At 34.2% G+C, this 26904-nt stretch overlaps 4 protein-coding genes across 4 annotated transcripts; 2 read left to right on the top strand and 2 right to left on the bottom strand.

Annotated features, from left to right (window-relative positions):
- Positions 1 to 895: 895 nt before the first annotated feature.
- Positions 896 to 1471, top strand: LOC133823958 (uncharacterized). Its single transcript, XM_062256813.1, has one exon. The coding sequence runs from the start codon at positions 896 to 898 to the stop codon at positions 1469 to 1471; it is 576 nt and encodes a 191-aa protein (XP_062112797.1).
- A 7184-nt stretch (positions 1472 to 8655) lies between these two features.
- Positions 8656 to 10389, bottom strand: LOC133823957 (uncharacterized). Its single transcript, XM_062256812.1, has one exon. It carries the CDS (start codon positions 10387 to 10389, stop codon positions 8656 to 8658), a length of 1734 nt encoding a protein of 577 aa, XP_062112796.1.
- Positions 10390 to 21124: 10735 nt separating this feature from the next.
- Positions 21125 to 24010, top strand: LOC133822551 (laccase-17-like). Its single transcript, XM_062254922.1, has 6 exons — positions 21125 to 21340; positions 21461 to 21612; positions 21749 to 21993; positions 22084 to 22212; positions 22571 to 23551; positions 23673 to 24010. The coding sequence occupies exons 1-6, from the start codon at positions 21215 to 21217 to the stop codon at positions 23801 to 23803; spliced, it is 1764 nt and encodes a 587-aa protein (XP_062110906.1). The 5' UTR covers positions 21125 to 21214; the 3' UTR covers positions 23804 to 24010.
- Positions 24011 to 24555: 545 nt separating this feature from the next.
- Positions 24556 to 26429, bottom strand: LOC133822550 (large ribosomal subunit protein uL6-like). Its single transcript, XM_062254921.1, has 3 exons — positions 25962 to 26429; positions 24954 to 25076; positions 24556 to 24792 (listed from the first exon to the last, which is right to left on the bottom strand). The coding sequence occupies exons 1-3, from the start codon at positions 26334 to 26336 to the stop codon at positions 24706 to 24708; spliced, it is 585 nt and encodes a 194-aa protein (XP_062110905.1). The 5' UTR covers positions 26337 to 26429; the 3' UTR covers positions 24556 to 24705.
- Positions 26430 to 26904: the final 475 nt, after the last annotated feature.

Raw genomic sequence — 26904 nt, 5'->3', positions numbered from 1 at the left:
GTCTTATTAATTACAAGCTGGCTGATGATTTTTTCCTAGGGAATTTCATTCTTATGATTGTTGGGAGCATCTTGGTCCCTAGTGCTAGACCGGATATTCGAGCCAGTTACATAAATTTAGTAAGTGATGCCACCAAGATTCGGTCTTACAACTGGGTCGACCACTCGTACAGTACACTAATGAAATCCATTGGCAAGTATCATTCTAATTCTACATATCACATAGACGGATGCACTGCTTTTCTTCAGGTAATTATTCTCTTTAATATTTAACTTATCCACTTTATCATATTTTATTTAAATTTACTTTGCATACATTGTTTAATTGGTTACTCGCCCATATTTATTTTTCTTTATAGCTTTTGTACTTTAACCATATTGATGTACCTTAAACTATCTATGCACAAAATTTATTAGAATAAAATTGTGTTTAGATATAATTATAGAATATTAAGAACAAAAAAATAATTAATCATAGAATATTAAAAACAAAAAAATAATAATAATTAGAAAATTTTAAAATACATTATTACTTACCCAAAACCATTGTCAAAAAATATTAATACCAAGTGCTGAAAGTACATTTGAATATCCTTTTTCCCAACTATTCATGGCCTAGCAAATATGAGTATTACTAAAAGTACAACACACATAAATTGAGCCCATTTTCATTTAAATATGTAGCCCAATCACAATAGCGTGTCAAAATGCCCAATAATAAATGGGCTTATTCCATATTCCATATTTATTTAAACTGAACAAAATATAACATGGTAAACTTAAGAAATTTTACAATTTCCTTACCGATGGTAGACGTTGATACAAGTTCAAATCCTGAGTGGGCTTCGATAATACATGAGTTAAATATAACTAAAACAATTAATGAACTAGAAAAAATGGACATTGTTGGTAAGTATCTAGATTCGGTTGATAAGTGGGAGTCGTTCTACGAAATACATGCAAAATGGATGGGGTTTGGAAAAAGGTCAGATGACGTGAAGAGAAGAAATGGGGTAGTATCAATGAGAATGTGGGTTTGTACAAGAGAAGGTTATAGACGGAGCGAATATGTGAATGTGCCCAATCGCAAAAAACGATCAAGATCAATCACAAGATCTGGATGTCAGGCAGCTCTCAGAGTGGTTCATATGAAAGATAATGACTTATGGTTGGCAAAAGAATTTAGCCATGAACATAGTCATGAAATGGTATTGGTCCCTGAGTTGCAATTCCTCAAGAATAATCATGTGGTATCCGATGGTTTGCTTGCACAAGTTCATTCGATGAACTCAGTCAGGATAAAAACTTCTCAAATTATGTTCCATATTTCTATGCAGTCGGGAGGTTATGAGAGAATGCCATGTCAAGTTAGAGATGTGTACAATAAAGTCACAGGAGCAATTAGGGAAGAAAAATTAGAAATTGATGCAGAAGGTGCATTAGGATTCTTGGATTTTCTTTCTACACGATAACCAAATTTTTTTGTGTACCACCAAGCTGACATAGAAAACAAACTCGCCAACGTATTCTGGGCTGACGGGACTGCAAGAATTGACTACCGGGCATTTGGGGATGTGATAGAATTTGACACAACGTACATGACCAACACGCACAACAAGCCATTGTGCATTTTGATGGGTGTGAACCACCATTTCTCCACTTTTATTTCTGGGTTTGCGTTGCTCGTAAATGAGAAAATGGAGAATTACTCATGGATGCTAAGAGCATTCTTAGAATGTCACCATAAAAAAAAAAAAAAAAAAAAAAACTTCAGTCGTGGTCACAGACGGGGATAATGCAATGCATGAGGCAATAAAAGAAATACTTTCGAAATCCACACATCGATTATGTTCTTGGCATCTAAGCACAAATGCATCAAGGGTTCGTAATGATCCTAGATTCACAAAAGCATTCAATAATTTGTTGTACTCATACTACAACGAGGAGGTGTTTGAGAACAAATGGAAAGAGTGGATGGAGACATATCAAATGGAAGACAGTGAATGGTGCCAACTCTAATACAGAAGAAAGCGAATGTGGGCAGAATCCTACCTCCATGGGCAGTTTGTTGCTGGAATGAGAACAACACAGCATTGTGAGTTAATGAATTTCTGCCGAAAAAAATTCCTTTTGAAGAGATACACCCTACGTGAGATCGTTACAGCCATTGACATCGTGGTGACAAAAATACAGCACATCGAAAGAGAAAATGACTTTACAATGAAGCACACGCTCCCTAATCTCCCATCCTCAGATGCTCTTAGTATTTATTATGATCAGTGTGCAAAATTCTACACCCGAGAAATGTACTACAAAGTTGAGTCGGAAATCAAAAGAGAAAATGCGTATTTCATCAGCAACTATGAAGATCATGCAAATCACACTATCTTCAATGTTGAAAATTTTTTAGACGGTCAAACGAGACATAAGGTCACTCGTACCCTTGGAACGAACCATTTCGAATGCAGTTGCTTATTCTATGAGACTAACGGTTACCCATGCAGATATATTTGGGCAATGATGAAGTAATGTTGCGTAAGAATAATCCCAAAATCCCATCCGGAAAACATGGAGATAAGCCAACCTATTCAAGAAGAGTCTATGCATTGCGAAATGTCAAGATTTGGTGCACTTAATTCAGATGCTACCATGATAAACTTCTACGCGTCTAAGTAACCACAATATTATAACACAGCAAAGGAGGAAATTGCTCATCTCACTGCCATTTTCAAGGAAGTTATGGACATCCAAGGAGTATCACAAGACGCATCCATGAGGAGATCGTACCGAGAAAATCCTAACATAATGCAAGACCCAGTTAGAGTCAGGACAAAAGGTCAAGGAAATCTAGGGCAACGAAGGGACAATGGGCATGGGATTCCAACAGCCGGATTAGGTTTCAAACAAAGGTCATGTGGAGCATGTAGTGCCCTTGGTCACAATAGTCGAACATGTCCCAATCGCGGCCGCAAAAATGGAAGAGGAAGAAGGGCAAGCACAAGCAGTGTTAGTATCGATCGGTACACATAATCAAGGAATGAAAACGCGAGAGGTGAAAGTGATATGCCTTATTCAACGCAAGAGTTTTTTGGGAATGATTATGATAATCATGTGTAATGCACAACCTATTGGACGCAACGTTATTGTGTACAAGATATTATTTATAAGATCACTATCTCTCAATAGTAAAATCATGGAATCATTTTGTAATAGTTATTACTACGTTTATGTATTGATCATATTTTCAAAATCAATCCACCTAACATACTGATCTATATATGTTTTTTTTATATGTTAAATTCAATGAAAATAAATATATTTGTTATTATTATTATTTAACACTATCATTGCATGAATAATAATTATCTTATTTTCAGTTGATTATGGAACTCACGTTCCCAATCAGATCACGTCTTCGAGAGCATGTAACAATACAAAACCTGCGGATAGGTTATAATGACTTCTTCCTTCGAGGTGGTCTAGATCCAAATACCAACTGTCATGAAACGCATACCTATGATCGACGGTACTTTGGAAGTACACAGGCAACTTATGCAACAATTTTAAGATCAAGGTCAAACCAAGCTATGTTCACATATGATGACAAAACATGTTGATTATTTATCTACAAGCAAAACAAGGTAATTCAATTTTATAACATTTTATATTTAATTTCAATATATATAACTAAGAAAAATTATATTCACTAACAAATATTTTCTTTTGTGGCAAAAATATTCTATCCATCAGACCAATTCAATTCATGTTGCTGGAGTAAGTGTTGGGAGATAGAAGCGATGGACACCGATAGAACTCCAACAATTTTATGGAAACATCTTCCTTTTCCACGTGGGAATAGGATACTACTGAATTCAAAGCAGGGATAATACACCAACAAGATGATCCCGATCTACCGTGTCCAATATCCACCACCGATTACCACGCTCCCTCTCGAAATGGTATGTTATACGGGGTGGCTGGTGGGAATAAAGTAAGACTATACGACGTAATTAATGGAGATAGGATCTTGTAGTGGCATCTAGCTCAACCATTACATGATTTTCAATTCTCATGTGCAATACACTGGAGAAACAATCATCTCGTTGTCACTACTAGCAAAAGAGTTGTAACTGTCTAGGATGTGAATTCTACCACACCAAAACGTGTCCTCACATCAACAGTAGAGATTGGGGAAATCATGGCCACTCATGTCCAGCACCAAGAGGGTGATATCACATTGCCTGATTATTATAGGTAATTTATTTTCAATTAATTATTTTTATTAAATGTAAAATATATTCCACCCTACATATGAATTTTTATTGCCAAACATATCCAATAACAAATTAAGTGAATCATTATAGGGCACCGAATGCAAATGGAATAGACGGTGTCAACTGCACAAACCATATTCTCCATTTTTTTGATCTTCGATCATGCACTACACGTCAAATACAACTTTCTCACTATATATCCAAAGTAAAGTGTGTTCATTATAATGAGGACACCGTGGTTATGGGATATGAAACTGATGTGCTAAACAACAGGGGTAATGAAATTCAAATGAAGGAGGACCATGTGGTGGTTATCCCTGTCAGAACACTAACTCCGATGAAATATTAAAAGGTGCCGGTCCAAAGAAATAGTTTTTACAACACAGGAATTTCAAGTGTTAGGTACAACAATGGAAAAGTCTACGCTCTCAATGAGGTGGGACTATATGTCATATACGAAGATGTCATGTACAATGAACCAACAAGCATTTGTAAACTCTTTGAAGGTCCAATCCTACGCTCTCCGAACCTTACATCAAGGGACTACGAATTTGTTGTCACGTCAGCCACAGATCGACCATTTTGGTTCGGTACCTAAATTCACACAAAAAATTCATTGTCTCTACCATCCATGGAAAACACTATCATACCACATGTTATAATGCCTTAGTTAATTTCGGGTATCGTAAGTTCTAGATAGCTACTACCTATTTTACGAACTTGTTGAATGTTGTGTTACTTACTCAATTATTTAATATGATACATTGTTATTATATAACTTTGTCAAATTTAAGCACTATGTCTTTCATAAATATATTGCATACAATATAAACTAAATTTTATTTTTTTAAAATAACCCCAATTCCCATATGATTTTGAACATTGTAATTTAAATAACTAGAATTTTTAATTTTAAAATAATAAGTTTACAATCAAATTCTCATTATTAAGAAAATAATTTAACCATGTATTTCCAAAAATTATAAAAAGCTAAATAAATAGTTGATAATCATATTTCAAGTCAAAGAAATTAATATAAATGTTGAAGGCCATGAGTTCTAGCAACAATATATATATATATAAATGTGAATCCTAGAGCAACAGCTGTTTAACTTTTATTAAATCTCTGTGCTAAATTTTATAAATAATGTGCAGTTGGATATTACATTGTATGCATACTAACCCGCTCAACATACTACTTTTATATGGAAAGACATTTATATCCCTATTCAATTAATTTTTTAATATAAAAAAATCCAACCGGTAACCAAAACCGGTTATCATGAGTTGAAATTGTATATTAAAATAAAAAATGGGCCTTCACCCTATAAATAAATAGTCAGAATAGTACACAGAAGTGTACTTATGGATAGCACTTGCACAACACTTTTACATTAAAACAATTGATATATAATATTTATATAATAAAGTGCAGAAGCAGGAGTCATTCCGCTTATATGCCAAGCGGTTTGGAATCGTTGGCCTCAAAATATAAAATCGAATAATTGTAAAACCTATTATTATTTATAGTTTTATAATTTCAACCCCTAATAAGGAATTGGCTCTGTGGCTATTAGGATTGGTTAAATACATAATGACATTGGTCATGTATAAAGAGGTGCAAAATCATTACGATTTCAGTAAAGTCAACATGAGCGGTTTGACTTTTCTTGTAGGCATTTAAAAATTATCTTTTTAGGTCCAAAGTATTTCTTTGGAGTATATAAGAGTATCCAAAAAGTTTGGAGGAATTTGGAGATATTTTGGGTTGATGTACAGGGTGATAAGTCAGAGAAGACTGTGTTGCATCGCCTGTCTTACAAAAGTTACGACAGGCGATGCATCGCCTACATAGGAGTGACGCATCGTCTGCATGGAGGTGATGTATTGCGTGGGCTGTCTATACAAATTCGTACAATTACGTGTTTCTGGCTCCAAAAATTATTTCAAAATGCTCCAATCTCATTGGTTAACACTAATGACTACAGCTCCTACACTATTTAAGGGGTAAATTTAAGATTTGGTGAACTGATCACTCTCCACTCTCTCTCTCTCTAACTCACCTAGATTACTAGTTTTCTCCTAGATCCACTACTAAAAAAAAGGCTTTTTAGGGCTCGCGCCCTGCGAACCTTTTATTTGAAAGCCTTAAAATTGAGATTTGAGCTCTAAAATAATATTTTTTAGGGCTCGCAATGCGTGTCCTAAAAGATTTCGTTGAATGCCTTTAAATAAAGTTTTTAGGGCTCGCAATGCGTGTCCTTAAAGATCTTGTTGAGTTTCTTTAAATAAAGTTTATAAGGCTCTCTTCATGTGCCCTTAAAAGTTAAATTTTTTCAAAAATAATGCAGCTACATTTTTCATTTTGCTTTAAAAAGTATATCCCATTGATTGTCCAAAATGTATTGTATATGTTAGATTTCTAAAATTTCAAAAGAAAGTACTGTAAAAATGCAAAAAAAAAAAAAACCCAAAAGAAATTTAAATTTCTCATATACCACATGTGTAAGCTAGCTTATAACATATTTCATTTTGCTCTAACCAATTGTAAAAGTGACATCGCTCATTCTTCTCTAACTTCTTCAATTTCTTGAGTAGCATATGGTTTGTCAAAGGTGAACTGAAAAAAACAAAGAAACAAAACTTTAATTAGAATTATATTAGTAGAAATAAATTCAAAACATATAGAAAAATTATACTATATTTTTCATCTTGGACCCATTTTTGGTTCTTTGACTTAGATGAATATTTTCTCGAATCCAAACTAAATGATCCCTTAATAAATGTATACAAAATTAGTATGAATCAATACAAATATCACAACAATGTTTTATCATATCGTACTGTCAAAAATAACTTACTCGATGTAAGGTTGAATATCATCAATGTTTTTCAATACAAGACAGTGTATTTCATGTCTTTCATCTTGACTTATTAAGCATACAATACCACATTTTCCACCATAACCACCATTACTTTTGAAATTCCGTTTTTTAAGATTACCAACTTAATTATTTAAATTAAATAATTAATTGTTAAACTGTTACAGAAATATTTAAACAGATACCTGATATGTTTAAAACAGTTTGTGACCAGAAGATAAAAACGAACATAAAGTAAAGAACACACGAATTTTTACGTGATATCAGCAATCTTTGCAGATTGCTACTAGTCCACGAGGCCACGCCCAGAGAATGAAATTTATTAGAAGAATATCTAAATGATTACAAAACCAAATTGACTTATACAAATAAAGACCCCCTCTTGAATTTGTCGCAACTGTTGTAATCTAAACTTCTAATCAAATTTATGAAGTGCTAAGATCTTGAACTCCCTTCAAATCATAACACTTGCACTTTTCCTCCCGAAAAGTGACTCACGTACAAGACTTCTCCCGAAGCTTGATGACCAATGTCCAAGTGTGTTCAACCTGCACAATTAACACAAAGAAAACAATACAGAAGTACACTGTAATAAACCACTAAGAACTTGTTGGACTCAAGTTCTTCACATAATAAAAAGTCTCTCTAAAACTTGAAAAATATTTGGAAAATAATACACCAAGAGAGATGATCAAAAACCAACGACTTAAGGATGATTATATACTGTTTAGAATCCCTTTAGGTCGTGGAAAACAAATCAGAAATCAAACAGCCCATAAATGAAAAATCTTCCAAAACAGGAAAGTCAGAATCTGTTCAAACAGACTGGCAATCCGTTCAAACAGATTCATTGAACCTGGACAGTTTTTCCACCCAGTTTCCTTAAATAAATAAGGAAACAATATATCATTTATGATTGCAAGCTGTACACGATTTCTGGGCAACCAAATCAAATAAATAAAATAAATACTAATAATTTCCATTTCAAGAAAAAGATAATCTTTTATAGGAAAATATATATATTTATTTTATTTAACACATAAATAAAAATCTGAATATAGAAAGACATATTTCACCAAAACAAGAAACTACCCATTTTCGAAATTCACCACAAAATATTACAAAAGAGGAAACTATTAATTTCGAAAATACCCTTTTAATTAATTTTGTCTTTATTATCAAAAATGCCAATAAAAGATTTTACAATCTCCCCCTTTGGCAATTTGATAGACAAAATTAATTCAGAAAACCTGCAACACAAATGTTAGTGATAAGTAAAGAGAAGGAACTCCCCCTGCAAACATGCATGAACTTATAACAAACATGTAAATAAACTAGACTTAACTCCCCCTCAAAATAAGAAGGTCCAGAGTTAAACAAACAAACAACCAGACAGGTTTTGGAAATCTACTCTCCCCCTTTGTGTCTTTCAAAGTAGCCAAAGAACCATAAAACTAAAACAAGAGTAGCAATGTTTAATGGACAAAAACGAAAATAAAACTAAACAATTGGAGCTTTGGACAGAGATTGAACAGCCTCCAACACAGAACGTTGCAGTCCTTCAATTGACATCACTCGAGCAGTCAAAGAATCAACAGAGGCTCGAACAGCAGCTATTTCGGTTGCAACAAGTCCTGAATCTGTGGCAACAGAGGAGGAGGCATGAGGGATGTCATCCGAGGCGATCTTCAGAGATTGGGGCTTGACTTTCTTGGAGGACGGAGCAGCAGTGGCTTTAGTAGGAGGGGCAGAGGCCTTGTAGGAAGCAGCAGTAGTGGGTGCCACCAAGTCTTCTTGATCTCGTTGGAGATCTTTTTTCTGCATACTCAACACTTTATAAATAACATGAGGAAAAGGAAGATTCAATTTTTTCCTGTTACCTTTGCGAAACCCAATGATTTGATCATGAATGACCGAAGCCAAATTTAAACCAAGATCGGTCCCCACTTTGTACAAAAATGATGCCATATCAAAAGAGATAGTGGCCGTGTGAGATGTGGGCTTCCAATTTGTTGTTGCAAACTTATGGAGGACAGCATAAGTGTAGGTGAGATTGGAGACTGAGATGACTGTGTTAGATGGCCATACCATTTTTTGTCCGACCAACTCAGTGATAACCATGTCCTTGTCAAGAGAAGCACCATCAACATCATCCTCGACATCAAGGGGAAGATGCAAAGCAAGAGCAATGTCTTGAGGAGAAAAAGAGAACCAAAGGCCCCTAACAAACACTTTATTATACAGAGGAGATGAAGGTTCAATAATTTCATTAGTAAGATTGGCATAGAATTCCTTGACTGTTCTATCCACAAAACCAGAAAATTTAACCAAAGAACCTGTCCATTGTCGATCTTGAAGCATTGTCAGCACACCAAAAGGACGATGATCACTCAAGACATAATTTCTTTCAATGATAAATTTTCGTTGAGCATATAGAATCATATCACGTGCATTATCATTATAGCAAAAAATGGAAGAATAAGGTTTGAAATTTACATCTGAACGTTTTGGTGAAGGTGTAGAACCAGAAATAGGTTTCTTCCCTTTAGCTTTGGATGGCAAAGGAGATACAATGTGGTTTGAGTCAGATTCGGCTTCTTGTTCAGAGGGGATAGTGTCTTCTTTTTCTGGCTCATCAGACTCAGCCTCTGATTCGGCAATGTCAGGAACCGTTTCATCAGACAATGTGGTATCATGAGTTGCTTCAGATTCGGACTTATCTTCCTCAGGATCAGATTCGGAGGAGGACAATGAAGGGGGATGAGCCTTCAATTTTTTCTTGGCAGCAGACAAAGGAGAAAGAGATGCGTCCAACCCCAATTTCCTTTTGGGAGTCACAGAATTTTTCTTGGACTGACTCGGCTTCAAGGGCAATTTGAGCAACCCAGCAGCAGCAGCTTTGGAAGAGGAGGAAACAGATTTCGATTTTGCCCTAGCCTCCAAAGACGAATCAAATGGAAGAGGAGAATGGTCCTTGGCTCGAGAGGGCACCACCACTTCAGATGGTGGTGCAACAATGTCAGCAGAGATATCTGGAAACACCATAGGATGTTCATGAGAGAGCGAAAACACCTTCTTGCGAGCCTTGGATTTGCAGGACTTTCCAACAGATGTGGGAGCTGATGGAGCAGAAAGAGGCGCCATTGATACAGACGGAGGAGGCGAAGGAGATGGCACCTTTCGGGATTGAGAAACAGGGATCTTCTTGGAGGAGGCACCACGAGTTCTCACCATTTTTTCTCTGAAAAACAGAAAACACTTACAAGAGAATGAGAGAAAAAAAAATGAGAAGGAGAAGAAATAACTGAATGAAATCGTGGGTGAGAGGAAATAGGGTAATGGCATGCCTTTTTAAATATATTACTTACCCAAAATGAATACCCACGGCAAAAAGAGGTTTCCCTTTTTTATTAAAAAAATGTTTTAATTTAAACAAGAAAAGGAAACAAACTTGAAGACACACGATCTTCAAACAACTTACCCTCTTTTTGTTTTTAAATTTCAGTTTATTCATAAACTCCCAAACCAAAAAAGGTAACCAAAAAAAATACCCCACACGATCTCCTTATTGACTTTTTCTTTTATTTTTTAAAAAAAAATATCCTAAATAAAGTACAAGACAATAAAGATACAAATCATGAAATTCCAAAAATGAGAAAGAAGACAAAAATAAATTCCTTGGAGACAAAGAATATATTAAATCACACAATTAAATGCATAATTTCTCATAATCACCACAATGATTCGGTCCACCATGAATTTCCTTGATTATCATTTTTATTATTATTATTATTTATTTTATTTAATATATATACACAAAAATAAGAACTCAACCCAAAAAAAAAAATATTCTTTGATCAAAGAGAGTCATCCTGATAAGAATAAAATCAAGCAAATGAAAATAAGTGTTAGTGTAAACCAAAGATAAGAACCCTTGTGAAAATGAAAGATTAGAAAGAATATTCGAGAGAAATAAAGCACAATTCAGTCACAAGCACATATTCTTAAGTGAATCAATCAACATGTATGAGTCTTACACACATTTTTTTTATAAACTGTGTACAATTTTTATTGCATTGTTTCAAGCATAAGTGTGTGACAGTGCATGCAAGGGAACATTGCCCAATGACAAATAAGCCTTTTTCGAAATTAAAATAATTGTAACCCATGAAGACGCTGTCACACTACACCAGTGGTAGCCCTTTTCTATGGTAGTGTATCCTCTTCATAACTCCGAATTACAAAGTTCCAACTTACTCAAAAGACGGCTTTCACACACTGATGCAGGTAGCTCTATTCTAGCACAGGAGCTTGAAACAATGCTACACAAAAGGAAGCTCAAACATTAAACATTGATTAATTTACTCGAATATGCCTAGGAGGAACAGATGAAATTTCTCTCAAGAATATACAACCAAAGATTCATAAACACAAGACAGATTATCCAGCTTGACACACAACAAAATTTTCAAATTGATTGACAATTTTCTTAACCAAAAATAACACACATTAGATCAAGCGGACAACATAACGAGAGAATTTAAAGCGAACAAACCCCCAAAGATTTTCGGAGGAAATCAAAGCGAACCGAATCAAGAGCTTTAGTGAAAATATCTGCAATTTGTTTATGTGTTTCAATATATTCCAAGACAAGAACTTTATTTTCAACTAATTCTCTTATGAAATGATGACGAATATCAATATGTTTAGTACGAGAATGTTGCACAGGATTTTTTGAAATATTGATTGCACTAGTATTATCATAAAAAATAGTTAAAATGTCAAGATCAAACCCATAATCCATCATCATTTGCTTCATCCACAAAAGTTGTGCACAACAACTTCTTGCTGCAATGTATTCAGCCTCAGCTGTTGAGAGAGAAATAGAATTCTGTTTCTTGCTGTGCCAAGAAACAAGATTATTTCCCAAGAAGAAACATCCTCCACTAGTGCTTTTTCTGTCATCAGTGTTACCTGCCCAATCAGCATCACTAAAACACACTAGATTAGGGTTATTTTCTTTTGAATACCAAATACCATAATCAGCAGTCCCATGAACATATCGAATGATTCTTTTGACAGCTGCAACATGAGACTCCATGGGATTTCCTTGGTACCTGGCACACACACCAACACTATAACTCAAATCAGGTCGACTAGCAGTGAGATAAAGAAGACTACCAATCATGCTCCTATACAGTGTAGGATCCACTTTGACACCATTTTCATCTTTGGATAGCTTTACAGTTGTTCCCATTGGTGTTTTGGCAATTTTTGAACTTTCAAGTCCAAACTTTTTGACCAGGTTCTTAGCATATTTGCTTTGAGAAACAAATGTGCCTTCATCTAACTGCTTGACTTGTAAACCTAAGAAATAAGACAATTCTCCCACCATGCTCATTTCACATTCCTCTTTCATTTGTTTCACAAATACCTGCACCTCATTGTCAGAAGTAGAACCAAACACAATATCAACATAAATCTGAGCAATAATTATGTTAGATTTAATATTTTTGATAAATAACGTTTTATCTACTCCACCCCTTTTGTATCCATGAGAAACAAGAAATTGAGTAAGTCTCTCATACCAAGCCCGAGGGGCTTGCTTCAAACCATAAAGAGCTTTCTCCAATTTGTAAACATGATCAGGTGCATGAGGATCTTCAAATCCTTTGGGTTGTTCAACATATACCTCTTCATTCAAGATCTCATTGAGAAATGCGGATTTGACATCCATTTGGAACAACCTGAAACCAATCAAACAAGCAATAGACAATAATAATCTAATTGATTCAAGTCTTGCAACAGGTGCAAATGTTTCATCAAAGTTTATTCCTTCCACTTGTGTGTACCCTTGTGCCACTAATCTTGCTTTATTTCGCACGATTGTACCAAATTCATCAGATTTATTTTTGAAAATCCATTTTGTGCCAATAATATTGGTATGCAACGGTCTTGGCACAAGGATCCACACTTTGTTTCTAAAAAATTGTTCCAATTCCTCCTGCATAGCTTTAATCCAATTTTCATCAGTTAAAGCTTCTTTCACATTTTTAGGCTCAATTAAAGATAAGAAACAAACAAATTGAACAACATTACTAAACCTTCTTCGTGTTACCATACTGTCTTTTGGATTTCCAAGTATTAAATCTGCTGGATGATTTAACTTAACTCTGGTTGATGGCTCCTTTTGGACTTCATCCAAAATAATATCTGGAAATTTCTTTTCTGTCTGTCCAGAATCTGTTTCATCGGATTCGCGATTTGTTGGAACAGATGGACCAGACGTTGCAACAGTAGTATCACTGACACAAGCTTCTTTGTGTTTTTCAGTAGGCTCATCAATAAACCTTTCAATTTCTTCCTCAGTAGAAAACTCAGAGAAATCCCTGGAATCATCAATAACAACGTTAGCCGACTCCATTACAGTTTGGGTTCTCATGTTATACACACGATAGGCCCTACTGTTAGTGGAGTATCCAATAAAAACACCTTCATCACTCTTAGCATCAAATTTACCAAGATTTTCTCTATCTCTCAAAATGTAACAAACACATCCAAAAACATGAAAGTAAGCCACGCTTGGTTTCTTACCTTTCCAAATTTCATAGGATGTTTTAGATGTACCTGGACGAAGAAAAACACAATTTATGATATAGCAAGCAGTGTTAATTGCTTCTGCCCATAACCGTTTAGTCAATTTTTTGCTGTTTAGCATCACTCTAGCCATTTCTTGAAGAGTGTGGTTTTTCCTCTCTACAACTCCATTTTGTTGAGGAGTTTTGGGAGCTGAAAACTCATGAGAGATACCTGCAGACTTACAAAAATCATCATAGACAGAATTCTCAAATTCTTTACCATGATCACTTCTTATACGAACAATTTTTCCAATGTTGCAATCTTTTTCAACTTTTAATTTCAAGCAAAGAGTTTTAAAGGCATCAAAAGTGTCAGATTTTTCTTTCAAGAAATCCACCCAAGTATATCTAGAAAAATCATCCACACAAACAAAAATATACCTTTTGCCATTTAAACTCTCAATTTGAATTGGACCCATAAGATCCATGTGAAGAAATTCTAAAACTTTCGAAGTGTTTATGTCAGAAACACTTTTATGTGTAATTTTCAATTGCTTACCAAGTTGACAACTCTTACACTTACCATCAGATTCTTTACCTAGCTTAGGTAAACCACGAACACTCCCTACATGTGACAATTTTTTCAAGGTTTTGAAATTTATGTGACCAAGTTTAGCATGCCACATATCAGTGTTATTACTCACAACAGATTGACACATAATAGATGGCAGAAGAGTGTAGCAATTGTCATTAGATCTATAACCTTCAAGAACATTCTCACCATTCTTGTTTAGCACAAAACAATTCTCTTTATCAAAGTTAACAATATAACCTTGATCACAAATTTGACTTATGCTTAGAAGATTAGCTTTAAGACCTTCCACAAGTAACACTCTTTTGATTCTAGGCAACCCTTCAAAGTTAAGAGTACCCATACCAAGAACATTACCTTCAATTCCATTGCCAAAAGAAACAGACCCACAATGCATAGGTTTTATGTCTGTAAGAATAGACTTGTCACCTGTCATATGTCTTGAACAACCACTGTCAAAATACCAAAAATATGAAGAAGCAGATCTATCATATTCACTAGTAAAACCAGCAAAACAGTTATTCTTTTTAATCCATATTTTCTTTGATTGAACATTTTCCTTTTTTACTCTTTTGAAATCATCAAAATAATTGAATTTTTCAAAATATTCATTTTTAGCAAAATTCATAAGAGTAAAACATTTAGGACGAATATGACCCTTCCTACCACAAAAATGGCAGATTGGAATGAATTTTTCGAATTTACCATTGGATTTACCTGCTGACTGTGTTCTTTCTGTTGGAACAAACCGAGTACTGGATACAACAGATTTCACTGAGGATGCAACAGGAACATCAGACGATAACATCCCAGCCGAGATAAAGACAGTTTTCTTTGATTTTTGAGAACTTGAAGCACCCAGTCCCACATGACTTCTTTGACCTGAATTATGTATATTCTCAAAAATAGTTGAACCGGGGTTAAGCATTCTAACATTTTTCTCAAGAGTATCCAAATCTTTAGACAACTTATTAATTTCAACATTTTTTGAAATTATTTCTTTTTCCAAATTTTCATTCAAATCAGTAAGTTGTTTAATTTCAAGGGATAAATCTTTATTTTTGCTTACCAATGACCGATTTTCAGAACACACTTTCACCCATGAACCATACATTTTTTTGTAAGATTCACTCAAAGACTCATCATTCAATTCAGATTCATCACTATCAGAATTTTCTTCATCTTTTGAAACATTATTCAAGCAAACAATTTTTTCATTTTCAGATTTAGAACCACGTAAAATAGAAGTGAGAGCGGCATTACCTTCCTCATCTTCACTACTTTCAGAGTCATTATCACTCCAAGTAGCAATCATACCTTTTTTGTTCTTTTTCAAAGTATTTGCACATTCAGACTGGATGTGACCAAATCCCTCACATTCCCTGCACTGAATACCCTTTTTATTAGTTTGAAAAGGTTTAAGAGACGAAGGGTTACCTTTTGACATCTTGCCATTGAATTTTTTGTTTCCTATTTTATTCATATATTTTCGAAAATTCTTTGCAAGCATTGCCATTTCATTATCACCATCTTCATCATCTGAGACTTCCTTTTCAGTGCTCTTGAAAGCTATGGTTTTCTCCTTTTCTTTGGAAGAGCTTGGCTTGTCTTTTTGACGAATCTTTTGATTTAACTCAAAGGTACGAAGTGACCCCATCAGTTCTTCTACCTTCATAGTACTGAAATTTTTTGCCTCTTCCATAGCAGTGAGCTTAACATTGAACCTGTCAGGAAGAACTCGAACGATTTTTCTAACAAGAACAGAATCATCAAGTTTTTCACCAAGTGCAAAATACTCATTAGAAATATCAGATAATCTCTCATAAAATTCAGATAGTGTTTCAGAGTCAGACATTCTAAGATCATCAAACCTGGTTTGTAACATGATAAATCTAGACCTTTTAACATCTACAGTTCCTTCAAACTGGGTTTGAAGAATTGTCCAAGCATCTTTAGCCGAGACACATGTGGAAACAAGTTTTATAAAACTTTCTCCAACACCATTAAATATGGCGTGAAGAGCTTTATTATTATAGCTGGATAATTTTTCTTCTTCTGTGTCCCAAACAAGTTCAGATTTTACAATTGTGCTTCCATCTTCACCTTTTTCAGCAGGAGGTGACCATCCAGACAAAATTGCTCTCCATGCTTTCTCATCTTGAGCTTTTATGAAAGCTCTCATCCTAACTTTCCAGGATGGATAGTTTGAGTCATTTAGCAATGGAGGTCGAGACACCGAACTACCTTCTGCAAAGAAAGACATTTCACACAAAACAAATCAAACGGAAAATAACCACAAGATCTCACTAAGAGTTTAGTGAACTGCTTTGATACCAATTGAAATTCCGTTTTTTAAGATTACCAACTTAATTATTTAAATTAAATAATTAATTGTTAAACTGTTACAGAAATATTTAAACAGATACCAGATATGTTTAAACAGTTTGTGACCAAAAGATAAAAACGAACATAAAGTAAAGAACACACGAATTTTTACGTGGTATCAGCAATCTTTGCAGATTGCTACTAGTCCACGAGGCCACGCCCAGAGAATGAAATTTATTAGAAGAATATCTAAATGATTACAAAACCAAATTGACTTATACAAATAAAGACTCCCTCTTGAATTTGTCGCAACTGTTGTAATCTAAACTTCTAATCAAATTTCTGAAGTGCTAAGATCTTGAACTCCCTTCAAATCATAACACTTGCACTTTTCCTCCCGAAAAGTGACTCACGTACAAGACTTCTCCCGAAGCTTGATGACCAATGTCCAAGTGTGTTCAACCTGCACAATTAACACAAAGAAAACAATACAGAAGTACACTGTAATAAACCACTAAGAACTTGTTGGACTCAAGTTCTTCACATAATAAAAAGTCTCTCTAAAACTTGAAAAATATTTGGAAAATAATACACCAAGAGAGATGATCAAAAACCAACGACTTAAGGATGATTATATACTGTTTAGAATCCCTTTAGGTCGTGGAAAACAAATCAGAAATCAAACAGCCCATAAATGGAAAATCTTCCAAAACAGGAAAGTCAGAATCTGTTCAAACAGACTGGCAATCCGTTCAAACAGATTCATTGAACCTGGACAGTTTTTCCACCCAGTTTCCTTAAATAAATAAGGAAACAATATATCATTTATGATTGCAAGCTGTACACGATTTCTGGGCAACCAAATCAAATAAATAAAATAAATACTAATAATTTCCATTTCAAGAAAAAGATAATCTTTTATAGGAAAATATATATATTTATTTTATTTAACACATAAATAAAAATCTGAATATAGAAAGACATATTTCACCAAAACAAGAAACTACCCATTTTCGAAATTCACCACAAAATATTACAAAAGATGAAACTATTAATTTCGAAAATACCCTTTTAATTAATTTTGTCTTTATTATCAAAAATGCCAATAAAAGATTTTAAAACTTTTATCTTATGTAGATTGATTGCTCACGGTTGTCACACCATGCAAGTATTTTGAACAAATTCAATGGCTTCTTCTACAATATAACATTCAACAATACATCATTCGAATCTACTTCTATTTCTAATATAACTCTTAAAAATCTTCATGTATCGCTCAAAGGGATACATCCATCTTAGGTAAAAAGGTCTGCATAGAAAGAACATTTAAATATTAAATAAATGTAGATCATTATTAATTCAAGACATACCCAAACTAAAATTCAAGAAAATATACATAATTTAGAAAGAAAATTTAAATATTAAATAAATGTAAATCATTATTAATAAAAATAAACAAATAAACTTATATACCTGCTGTCGCTGATGCCCAATCTAAGACCACCGTTGCGTCACCGTCGTGCCGAGAATGCAGCTAGCTCTGACCACCTTTGCAGTGTCGCCGAGAAACATCACTGTTAATGTCCAGGCATAGAGAACCACCTGCAGTCGTCGCCGAGCAATAAGGACACCCAAGAGCTATGGTATCGTCGTCATTGAGCCCTAGGGTCGTCGTTGGCAAGAAGAACCTAGACGAGCCCCTGCGTCGCCTTCGTTGTCGCCTCATCCTTTCCTTCTTCTTTGTGGTGCTGGAAAATATGAACCCTAATGCTTAGCTAAAAGCCCTAATTCAAATTTCTCGTCATAAAAAAAAAAAGCCCAATTCGAAAATATATGTGTCTCTTATCCATTTTTTAATTAAAAGTTTTTAGGACATGCTTTGCAAGCCCTTAAAAGTCACTGACCAATTTTCTTTCATCGTGATTTTTTAGGGCTCACATATTTTATTAGGACACTCATTGCGTGTCCTAAAATGTATTTTTTAATAACTCTCAGTGAGTGTCCTAAAATCTCCAAAGACTTGCATTTAGGTGCGTGTCGTAAAAAAGTGACACATAAGGGGTATTTTGTAGTAGTGATCTTCATCAAGAAAGCTTGACTTATTTAAAGACCAAGGCTTGTTAATTTCAATCTCACTCCATATTGTAGTAGTTTCAAGCAATCTCTTATGAGATGCTAGGAATAGAGATTTTTGGACAACAATTTTAATTGTGTCAAGCCTTCTTGTTATCTCAATTGTCTCTCATGTAAAATACCTTATGATTTTATATAAGTATGAAATCTCTCTACAAATGTTTATTATTCCTCTTGATCCAATTTGTGTTTATCTTCTATTAAATCTACTGCTATATGGAGATTAATTCTCTTAAATTACCATATTCTTTGTTGTGTTATAAGCAACCCAATATATCTTGAGGGTTAGTTCTATTAGCTACCGATATATATCTTTCAATATTATCATGCCCTACTATTGCTTTCGGTTATATAGTAAGGGTCTAAGGTGTTAGATGATTGGTCAATCTATACGTAGTTGTAAGAAATAAAGACATAATAAAAATACTTTTGCTGACAAAACTATGAAGATAAAGGAGCTGATAGTGTGTCTAAATCCTTACCATCGACCCTTGACCCATAAGAGACAACACAACGTATAATTTAATTTTATACACCTGTGTATGTTATTTACCATCATGGACAATGCACACCTATTTTTTTTCTTTCCTTTTTCTTTATTGAAAAGTATATGTTGATTAATAGACCACAAATGCACATACACAAGCATTTTGTGTTAGTATAATATTAACTAAAGGAGACCAATATTTGTAGTGCATATGGGCCATCACCAAATATAAATAAATATTTAATTATAATTTAATGTTATTTTTAGTCTCAATAAAATATTATTTGTGGCTGAAAAATGATACTTAATTAAGAAGTTGTGACTAATATAGTCACAACTTATCATATATGACCATAATAACAAAGCAACAACAAAATTAATTAGTTATAACTTGAAGTTGTAATCTAGGCCATATTATGCAAACAATGGCAAAAAGAAAATAGACGATGATGATAGATAATAAGAAAGCTAAGCAAAGGAGTTTGGTATCAGACCAGTCCGGCCCGAGTTGGTGTGTACAGCTACATTTCTCCAATCAATATTTTCTCTAACTTTCTATTCATTACTTTTGGTGCTTTATTTTCTCTCTTTGGAAGTTACATGTATTTAGCACAGAAGGAAAGAAAAGTTACAAGTACACACGTAAGTGCACTTGTCAAAGGGCAACATTACTAACTTCTCTTTTTGAAAGAAAAAAAGAATTCATTCCATACATTAATAATCATCATTAATAAGATGAGCAATACAAAGTACAAATACATTATAACATAAATGATTATAATCATCTTGTAGATTGAGTTTTGCCAATAAATGAGTCACTATTTGCCGCGCAAGGAACAAAAGTTGCAAAAACCAACTTGACAAAGATACATAAAATGTTGGATATCTCCAACAATTATATCATCTACATAATAGCCCGTACCTTTCAGATATCCCCGACAACTATATCATCTACAGAATGGTCTCTAGAAATAATTAGCTTAATTAGTATTATATAATATGTGTCTAACTTAAAAATGTTGTTACAAGATATTATATATTGTCTAATACTACTAAAATATATATAGTTGAATTTAAAATCTGATCTCTAATAAATGGCAGACTACCTATAAATCTAAGGGGGCTAGTGCCCCTCCCAATTTTGTTTTTATATATAATTTCATTTATATTTTGTACTTTACACTTATATTTGTATTAATATGCCTTTTCTCATATACAAGTTTTTGTAGTTATATTTTTTTATTAATATATTCTAATTAATTGTTTATACATATTTTTTATAATTATATATTTTACACATTCGATAAACTAAAATTCTGACTGTGCATCTATTACCACCTATTATAATTTAAAATATTAAAATTATTAAATTTAACTACATGTCACTTTAAGTGGCCGGTTGTGTCCTGTAACAATGCTATTAACTAACTTAAATATAATATTTTAACATTTAATTCTTGGTAATATTATTGGTTCCTAATATAAGCTATAGCAAAAAGGTAGTTACTTACATTTCCACTTTTAACAGCAATGTTTGAAATTGGTCAAACTCGCATACCTAAAGAACTGATGACCGGTGACGCTTTTTCATTAGCGGAAGGGGTTTGACTTGAAAAGAAAGATTTATTAATTAATTGATTGTCTTTGACACCACTCTAAAAAGTTGTTCCAACTCCTATTTATTAAAATAACCATTCAAATCTCTATCTGTCTATTTCAATGAACAACAAATATTATATACACCTAATTAATTAACGAAATAAGCCTAGATTTGCCTGCTGATATAATCATCACCAGATTCACCACTACTATAAATAATATACACTACCCCAAAGCTTTTGGACACAACACAATCAAAAACAAGCTATCTGGCTAAAAGGAGTAGTGTCGTGGGACTTCTTTTCTTTTATTGTTTTTTCTTTCTTGCTTAGTAAAGAAGAAAACATGGGTGCTCCAGATCTTCCTTCGAGGCCGGCATTACTCCTCAGAATCTTTCTCTTCACCTTCATAACCATGGCAGCTCTTCCCATGCATGCATTTGCAGGCACAACCAGGCATTATAACTTTCACGTAAGTTAATATTATTAATACAACACTGTCACGTGCATAGATTCAATTGTCTTTCCTCTAATTTCATTTTGTTTTGATATTAATATATATATATATACACCCTTGTCTTATCATTTGTAGATCAAGCTGAAAAATGTGACAAGACTTTGCCACACAAAGAGCATTGTGACAGTAAATGGCCAATTTCCAGGGCCTCGCATTGTGGCCAGGGAGGGCGATCGCCTTCTCATTAATGTGGTCAACCATATTCAAAACAACATTTCCATTCACTGGTAGATGGGAAACACTTGTGTGTTTGTTTGTTGTGTGTGTGAGTGTATGTATATAGTGATCATATAAATAAGAAAGGCATATATGCATGAGAAAATTGAGTTGGGACATAATATTTTGTGATTTTGTTTCATACAGGCATGGAATTAGACAACTTCGAACAGGTTGGGCTGATGGGCCTGCATATGTGACCCAATGCCCCATCCAAACAGGGCAGAGCTATGTGTATAACTTCACCATTGTAGGTCAGAGAGGCACACTGTTTTGGCATGCACACATATCATGGTTGAGAGCCACTGTTTATGGCCCCTTAGTCATTCTTCCCAAGCGAGGCATTCCTTATCCATTTACTAAGCCTTACAAAGAAGTTCCCATCATCTTTGGTAACAACAATTTAATCTCATTATTATAAATTTTGTTAGACCTTCCAATGCTCTAATTTTAAGTGTATTCTTGAATATATGTATATGCAGGAGAGTGGTGGAATGCAGATCCTGAAGCAGTCATTAACCAGGCCTTGCAAACTGGTGGAGGCCCAAATGTATCTGATGCCTATACCATCAATGGGCTCCCAGGGCCATTATACAACTGCTCTGCGAAAGGTAAAAGACAATGATCAAACAAATAATGATGTTAACTTAAAAGGGATTTTTTCATAAATATGGTTTTTTAGCCATTAATATATAAAAATATGGTAATTAAACTTTTCTTAGTTTGTATGACAAATTTAATTAAAAAAAATTAGATTATGAGAAAAAAAATATGGCATAACAATGATTTTTTTACAAAAATATGGGAAAAAAATCTCATAGAAGGGAATACAAGTTTTAAAAAGCCATAAAATAATACTTGTAAAAAAAAACCATATTTTTGAAAACTTTATTAAAAAACCCATATAAAATGTAATTTTCACTAACTTAAAAGTGGTTGATCTAATGATGAAAATTACACTATTTGCAGACACATTCAAGTTAAGGGTGAAGCCAGGGAAGACTTACCTTCTTCGGTTAATCAATGCAGCTCTAAATGATGAACTCTTTTTCAGTATAGCAAATCATACTCTCAAAGTGGTTGAAGTCGATGCTGTGTATGTTAAACCATTCGACACAAACACCATCCTCATAGCCCCAGGACAAACCACAAACCTTCTTTTAAAGACCAAATCCCATATCCCAAATGCCACATTTTTAATGTCTGCTAGACCATACGTGACAGGACTTGGCACATTTGATAATTCTTCTGTTGCAGGAATCTTAGAATATGAATCCAGTGCTTCCAATTCTCCTCATTCAAATCCCCTCTCGGTGAAGAAACTTCAACTCTTCAAACCAAACTTACCTGCTCTTAATGATACTTCTTTTGCAACTAAGTTTGCAAACAAACTTCGTAGCTTGGCTAACACTCAATTCCCAGCTAATGTCCCCCAAAAGGTTGACAAACATTTTTTCTTCACAATAGGACTAGGAACTAACCCATGTCAGCATAACAATACTTGCCAAGGACCTACTAATAAGACAATGTTTGCAGCTTCAATAAACAACATTTCCTTTGCCCTCCCGAACATTGCCCTCCTTCAAGCCCACTTCTCTGGCCAATCAAATAGAGTTTTCACTACTGACTTTCCAACTAAACCTATAGTTCCATTTAACTATACAGGTTCTCCACCAAACAATACAATGGTCAGCAATGGAACAAAGCTTGTGGTTCTTCCATTCAACACGAGTGTGGAACTTGTCATGCAAGACACAAGCATTCTGGGTGCAGAAAGTCATCCTGTGCATCTACATGGATTTAATTTCTTCATCGTCGGCCGAGGGTTTGGTAATTTCAATCCCAACAAGGATCCTGCAAACTTTAATTTAATCGACCCTGTTGAAAGAAACACTGTGGGTGTGCCTTCCGGTGGGTGGGTTGCAATTCGATTTTTAGCAGATAACCCAGGTGAGTTCATAATAAAAATAGTTTAATTGATGAAGAAAATATATATAGCAAGGGTAAATCTATACTATAACTTAATAATTGTATTTCTTTAGATTTTCATGATTGAGAATTTGTTCAACAGGTGTATGGTTCATGCATTGTCATCTAGAGATTCACACAAGCTGGGGCTTGAAGATGGCTTGGGCGGTCCTAAATGGTAAGTTGCCCAATCAAAGGTTGATTCCCCCACCAGCAGATCTTCCCAAATGTTGATATGCCTCCTCTGCTCAAAGATTGCTTCTTATGAAAAAACCACAAACACAACAAGCAATTTTGTGTTGTTTTAATTTATACTTTGCATTAAATTTTATGAGAGGAACTGGGTATCGAAAGAGTTCAAAAATTGTTGTCTTGAATTAAGTCGGCGTGAAGGAAACTATTTTTTGAGTATGCAATAAAACAACCGAACATTTTAATTTATTTCACTTGTAATTTATAATGCATTTCTTCTAGCTTTCTCGCTCATAAAATCAAGTGTTGAAAAACGACGACACTATAGCAATGGCTGACATATCCCTACCTCCTACAATGGCCATAGCATACAAAATTCAGACTAGCTAACCAAATCAGTCCTTATTTGTTCTCTCGTCCTATTGAATATTAATGGGGTAAAGAGTGTCAATGCTCGCAATAAGTCCAGCAAATTATCAACTTATATATAATATAATTTTATAAAGTGTTGTTATAAGTCCAGCAAATAATCAACTTATATATAACATAATTTTATAAAGTGTTGTTGTTTAGCACTTTAACACCACATGAGGTGGCAATCATAAGTTGGTTAGCAATACTCATAATAATTGTTAAATTCATATGTGTGGAACCCAATATTGTATTGCACCAATAACAGTATGTCACAAATACACCTCTTAGCATTTCTCAATTTTATATATTCAGAACCCTAAAAGAATGGGAAAAAAATCATGTAAAAGTTATCAAATAAAGGCAAAGAGAAACGAGCATACTTTCACCAACAATAACTTTGTAATTAATTTTCAGAATACAAAACTGTCGTTCCATTCTCCAAAACAGGCTTTTTAGGAGCTGCCCAAATAAACTCAACAATAAAAACAAAACCTTATCAAAAATGTGTCTATCAAACCTTATATCACTCTTCATTCCTCCACTTGGATACATCCCTTCTCGCTAACATAAATACCATCGAGAAACTTACGGATATCTTTGTTCTTGACATGGCATTTCTGTTCAAAACAAAACATATTGAAATCTTAGAAAATGCAGCAATTTAAGGTAAAACTGTTGTGAGCATAGACAGTTACGCGCTCGAAAATGCATAAAACTGTTGTGAGACAGATCTATTACATAGATAAAAAGATAAATATGTAGAGGAAGAAACAGAGACCTGGTTTATCAGGGCAGCAGACCGAGAAACGAGCTCAATATCGTTGCCATCCAAAACAAGTTCATCTTTAACTTTTTCAGACCTGAGAATAGAAACTCCCTCAAGCATGTCTACCTTTCTCACCTGATTAGCAAAAAGAACATGATCATCAGAGTCCACTCACGAAAGGCAGGAGTAGAGGTTAAGATATACAGTCCACATATTTAGGATAATCACTTCGCCATTAGAATGCCAAAGAATTCCAAAAGTTTCTCCAGAAAAATAAATGTTTAGTAAGGAAAAAACGATGACAACAAGTGTCCTTATATTTTCTTCTATGGGCACAATGATTCAGATGCATAGAACCAATGTAATCTTCCACTATGTTTTAGTTAATGAAAATAGTTCAGGACAATATGAAAACAACATATCAACTTCTCTATCTAACGAGTAACTAGACTCCAAAATATTACCGTGATGAATGATACAACCGTGGTCGATAGACAATGACAGCCTTCTAATTCTATACATAATAATAGGATGATGTTACGTTTGAACTGGTAATGTTAACCAACTCGTTTCACAAAATGACCATCAATATTTATGATTTAGAAAAGTTTTGGCTTTTACGATGCTATATGAATTGTAGTCGTTGTCAAACAAACTAAATTTTCGGCAAATTAAAATGCCATAGGCAAACAGAACTTCAACAAAATCAGCCTCCAAAGGGGTCACTCATGAAGAAAACAGTCACTTAGACGCTTACAAGTGACAATGAAAGCAACATACTACAATTGGAAACTCAATTTCAATAACAAAAAGGCATTTTCAAATGATAAGAAGTCAAAATGCAAAAGGGTAACAGTGAAAACAACCCATTTCAAATAGAATCAAGTAAAGTCAAAATGCAATTACATATACACATGCCATATCTTCAAACTAAGCTTGAGACTAAAATCCAAGAATCACATTGAAATATAAATATATATATAACAAAGCAAAGCCATTTAAAATGAAATGATAGAGTACCTTCTTCTCGCCCAAGAAGTTTCGAATCTCAATAGACTTGTTGGTATTGGAAATAGACGCATTGATGGGAAAATGGGCGTAGACGAATCGCATCTTGTAACGGTATCCCTTAGTGACGCCGGTAATGAGATTCTCGACGTGGCTGAGAGCCGTACGAATAGCGGCGCTGGTCTTCCTGGAGCCGAACCAGGACTCGATCTTGAGCTTACGGTCTCCGGTGGCCTCATCAGTGATGAGCTCAAAATCGAGGTTTAGATGCTTGAAATTGCGGACGAGCTTTCCCCGTGGACCTTCAACCTCGATGACCTTGGCGTGAACCCTGATCTGGACTCCCTCCGGAATGTCCATCGTCTCCGATGAGAGAATTGTCTTCATTTTAGCCCTTCTTCTTCACTAACTCTCTCTCACTCTCTCTACTTGGAACAGAGAAAGAGCGGCACCTTCTCCTTCTAGTGCTGATTCAATGAAAAACCCTAACAACCCCATGTTTATAGACTATAGTCTTGCATTGTATGCTCCCGCAATTTTTTTCATTCTCATCATATTATACTTTCGCCCTTAAATTATGTAAATATTACTATGGGGTCCTCTATACAAAATTAGTTACAACAACATTCTTTCACAAGTACTTAATTTGTGCATATTACCAACAATAACAAAAACAAACAAAAAAATACTTGAATTTGTGAAAATGCAATCCTATTAATGTAAAATAGAAGAATGGAAGATAGAAATAGTTTTATCTTTCTCCATTAACTCTTTTAAAATGAAGATTAAAGATTAGGTATAGATGATTTGTTTCCTATTAAAAGAAAAATAAAACAATTAAAACAAATAAGTTTTCAACTCTATCCTCCTGTCATTGTAATTAAAAAGGTTATATCTAAAAATTAGTTCACTCGCAAACTATTTAAATGATTGCTGCACAATAATCATAATGATT

The sequence above is a fragment of the Humulus lupulus genome, chromosome 3 (assembly GCF_963169125.1).
Source record: "Humulus lupulus chromosome 3, drHumLupu1.1, whole genome shotgun sequence".
Classification (NCBI taxonomy): Eukaryota; Viridiplantae; Streptophyta; class Magnoliopsida; order Rosales; family Cannabaceae; genus Humulus; species Humulus lupulus.
Note: the sequence above shows the minus strand (reverse complement) of the source record. Positions and strands in the feature narration are given on the sequence as shown.

Bases quoted from the DNA above. Each gene is read 5' to 3' on its own strand.
- LOC133823958 (XM_062256813.1), top strand. From the start codon at position 896: ATGGACATTGTTGGTAAGTATCTAGATTCGGTTGATAAGTGGGAGTCG.
- LOC133823957 (XM_062256812.1), bottom strand. From the start codon at position 10,389: ATGGTGAGAACTCGTGGTGCCTCCTCCAAGAAGATCCCTGTTTCTCAA.
- LOC133822551 (XM_062254922.1), top strand. From the start codon at position 21,215: ATGGGTGCTCCAGATCTTCCTTCGAGGCCGGCATTACTCCTCAGAATC. The intron at 21,613-21,748 runs GTAGATGGGAAA...TGTTTCATACAG, and splicing joins AACAACATTTCCATTCACTG to GCATGGAATTAGACAACTTC. The intron at 23,552-23,672 runs GTGAGTTCATAA...TTTGTTCAACAG, and splicing joins ATTTTTAGCAGATAACCCAG to GTGTATGGTTCATGCATTGT.
- LOC133822550 (XM_062254921.1), bottom strand. From the start codon at position 26,336: ATGAAGACAATTCTCTCATCGGAGACGATGGACATTCCGGAGGGAGTC. The intron at 25,077-25,961 runs GTACTCTATCAT...TTTGCTAATCAG, and splicing joins ACTTCTTGGGCGAGAAGAAG to GTGAGAAAGGTAGACATGCT. The intron at 24,793-24,953 runs GTCTCTGTTTCT...TGTTTTGAACAG, and splicing joins CTGCTGCCCTGATAAACCAG to AAATGCCATGTCAAGAACAA.